At 32.9% G+C, this 2603-nt stretch overlaps 1 protein-coding gene across 1 annotated transcript in view; it reads right to left on the minus strand.

Annotated features, from left to right (window-relative positions):
• The window catches only part of LOC107573573 (unconventional myosin-XVI-like), a 120532-nt gene extending 118142 nt beyond the window's left edge, over positions 1 to 2390 (minus strand). Inside the window, exons 1-2 of the mRNA XM_016260004.1 lie at positions 2364 to 2390; positions 947 to 1022 (exon numbers count right to left, since the gene is read on the minus strand). Of these exons, the coding sequence (XP_016115490.1) occupies positions 947 to 1022; positions 2364 to 2384 (97 nt within the window). The 5' untranslated portion in view covers positions 2385 to 2390. The remainder of the gene's footprint in view (positions 1 to 946; positions 1023 to 2363) is intronic.
• Between the last annotated feature and the right edge of the window lie 213 nt (positions 2391 to 2603).

Genomic DNA, 2603 nt, shown 5'->3' on the forward strand with positions numbered 1-2603 from the left:
TAAATGATTTTAGCAAATGGCTGCAATATAACAAAGAGTGAAAAATTTAAGGGGGTCTGAATACTTTCCGTACCCACTGTATATACACTAGTGATAGTAATGCCACATAAACATAAAACATTCAATTCCCCCTCCTCAAGTTGCTATGTCATCCATATTTTTGGCTTCTTTTTCTGATTCTGTGCAAACCAGTGTAAAATACGACTACAAACCCTTCCTCCGTGATGTGTGATGACATGTTGTCAAGAATCAACTCTTCATGTGAGTGTGCTTATTCTGCATGACCATATTTTAGATCCCTTAATCCACCCCATACCTAAACTTAACAACTACCTTACTAACTATTAATAAGCAGCAAATTAGGAGTTTATTGAGTGAAAACTCATAGTTAATAGTGAACATGCGTTTCCTATTAAAAAAAAAAAAAAAACTCAAAACCGAACAGCCTTACATTCACTGAATTACAGTATTTTGTAATACTGTATATTGTAATGAAAGTCTGATCATAATAATAATAATAATAATAATAATAATAATAATAATAATAATACATTGTAAATAAAAAAAAAACAGAAATAAGATTTTTATTTTTTACAAAAAGTAAAAAGTGGGGAGAACCAAAAGACTGTTTTATTTATTTCTCAAAATATTTCCCTTTTTTTGCAATATAATATTATGATCGTTATTATTATAAAATTTACAATATATTATATTACAATATATTATACTATTATACAATTTACAATATATTATTATTATTAAAGAGTAAAAAAAAAAAAACCTTCATGAGATTTTTTAAAGTAATAAACGGGGAAAACAAAAGTTTATTTTATTTATTTCTCTAATTGTTAATTTTTGTACACTTCTAACCAGTTCCTCCTAGATATCAGTAACAGAAAATGTTGTATTGGTTGACCACTAGTGCAGTTTTTGTGTGTGTTTGTACCTGAGGGCTTGTCCTGGTTGCAGTTCAGGAGAGTGGGATCTGCTTTGTGCTTCAACAGCTGGCTCACGATGTGGGTCTGTAGGGACACAAACACACGCACACACATCTTGAGAGGAACTCAAAGAGAATACTAAAAGATGTAGGTCACATCTTAAAGACGTCTGCATCCATCAGCTCTGAGTCTAATCTACAACATCGGCTGCCAGATCAACTCCGCTCCTGCCTCCAGCACCAAGCATATGCTAACACCTCACATTCACACAGCCTGCACACAGATGCACACATATTTATCTACATTTGTTTACTTGTTTTTTTAATTCTGTTAGTGTGCATCTGCTTGCTTTACACACACACACAGGCACTATATCACTGTGTTTCAGTCTGGAGTTGTGCAGCAGAAGTGTGTGTGACTGTGTGTGCATACTATGTATGACGTGAAAGCATGTTTTGATGTATTATGTATGTGTGTGTGTGTCCAAAATTAACTCAAAACAGCTTTAGGGAGTAAATACAACAGAATAACTTGCCAGATGGCTGACTTCATTAGAAATGGCAATATTACAAGGTTAAAGATGAAGTGTGTAATTTAATGTTAAATATGTATCTCTGCTTACAGACATAACTATAACTTTTGAGTAGTTTATAAGTTTCAGAAATTTTAGCAAAGACTACTGGGTTCTTTAATTATAGCTAGGATTTTTATTTATTCATTTATGTATGTATGTATGTATGTATGTATGTATGTGTTTGTTTGGGATATGTTGATTCATCCATTCAATCAATTTTACAGGTTTAATTTGTATAATTATTTAATTATTTAACTATTAAGGGTTTAATTTGTATTAATTCGCTCATTAATTCTATCTATCTATCTATCTATCTATCTGTCTATCTATCTGTCTGTCTGTCTGTCTGTCTGTCTGTCTGTCTGTCTGTCTGTCTGTCTGTCTGTCTGTCTGTCTGTCTATCCACCCATGAAAAAATATAAAAATATAAAAGTGAAATTTCAAGAAGCAAACCTGGGTTGCTTTTAATCTATCTATCTATCCATCCATCCATCCATCTATCGATCCATCCATCCACCCATCTATCCATCCATATCTAACTATCTATCTATCCATCCATCTATCCATATCTAACTATCTATGCATCCATATACGTATCTATCTATCTATCTATCTATCCACCCATGAAAAAGGAATAAAATATAAAAGTGAAATTTCAAGAAGCAAACCTGGGTTGCTTTTAACCTATCTATCCATCCATATCGAACTATCTATCCATCCATCTATCCATATCTAACTATCTATGCATCCATATACGTATCTATCCATCTATCTATCCATCCATCTATCGATCCATCCATCCACCCATGAACAAGGAATAAAATATAAAAGTGAAATTTCAAGAAACAAACCTGGGTTGCTTTTAAGTTCATCTTTTGTGAAGCTCTTCATGGCTAAAGTTCATATCAGAGAGAGAAAAAAACAACAACAACTGCAGTCTGAAAACTCCTGACATGCATGAAAGTGTGAGTGAAACTGTGCTGCATGAGAGGCAGAAAAGCCTGAAGATCAGGACAAACAGTCAATCACACATGCTTTGCCAGCTTTTATTTAGTCTGTTTCTCATAATATAATCAAAGGTGTTACTTCAA

Source organism: Sinocyclocheilus grahami, unplaced genomic scaffold (genome assembly GCF_001515645.1).
Source record: "Sinocyclocheilus grahami isolate Dianchi unplaced genomic scaffold, SAMN03320097.WGS_v1.1 scaffold1979.1, whole genome shotgun sequence".
NCBI classification, from domain to species: Eukaryota; Metazoa; Chordata; class Actinopteri; order Cypriniformes; family Cyprinidae; genus Sinocyclocheilus; species Sinocyclocheilus grahami.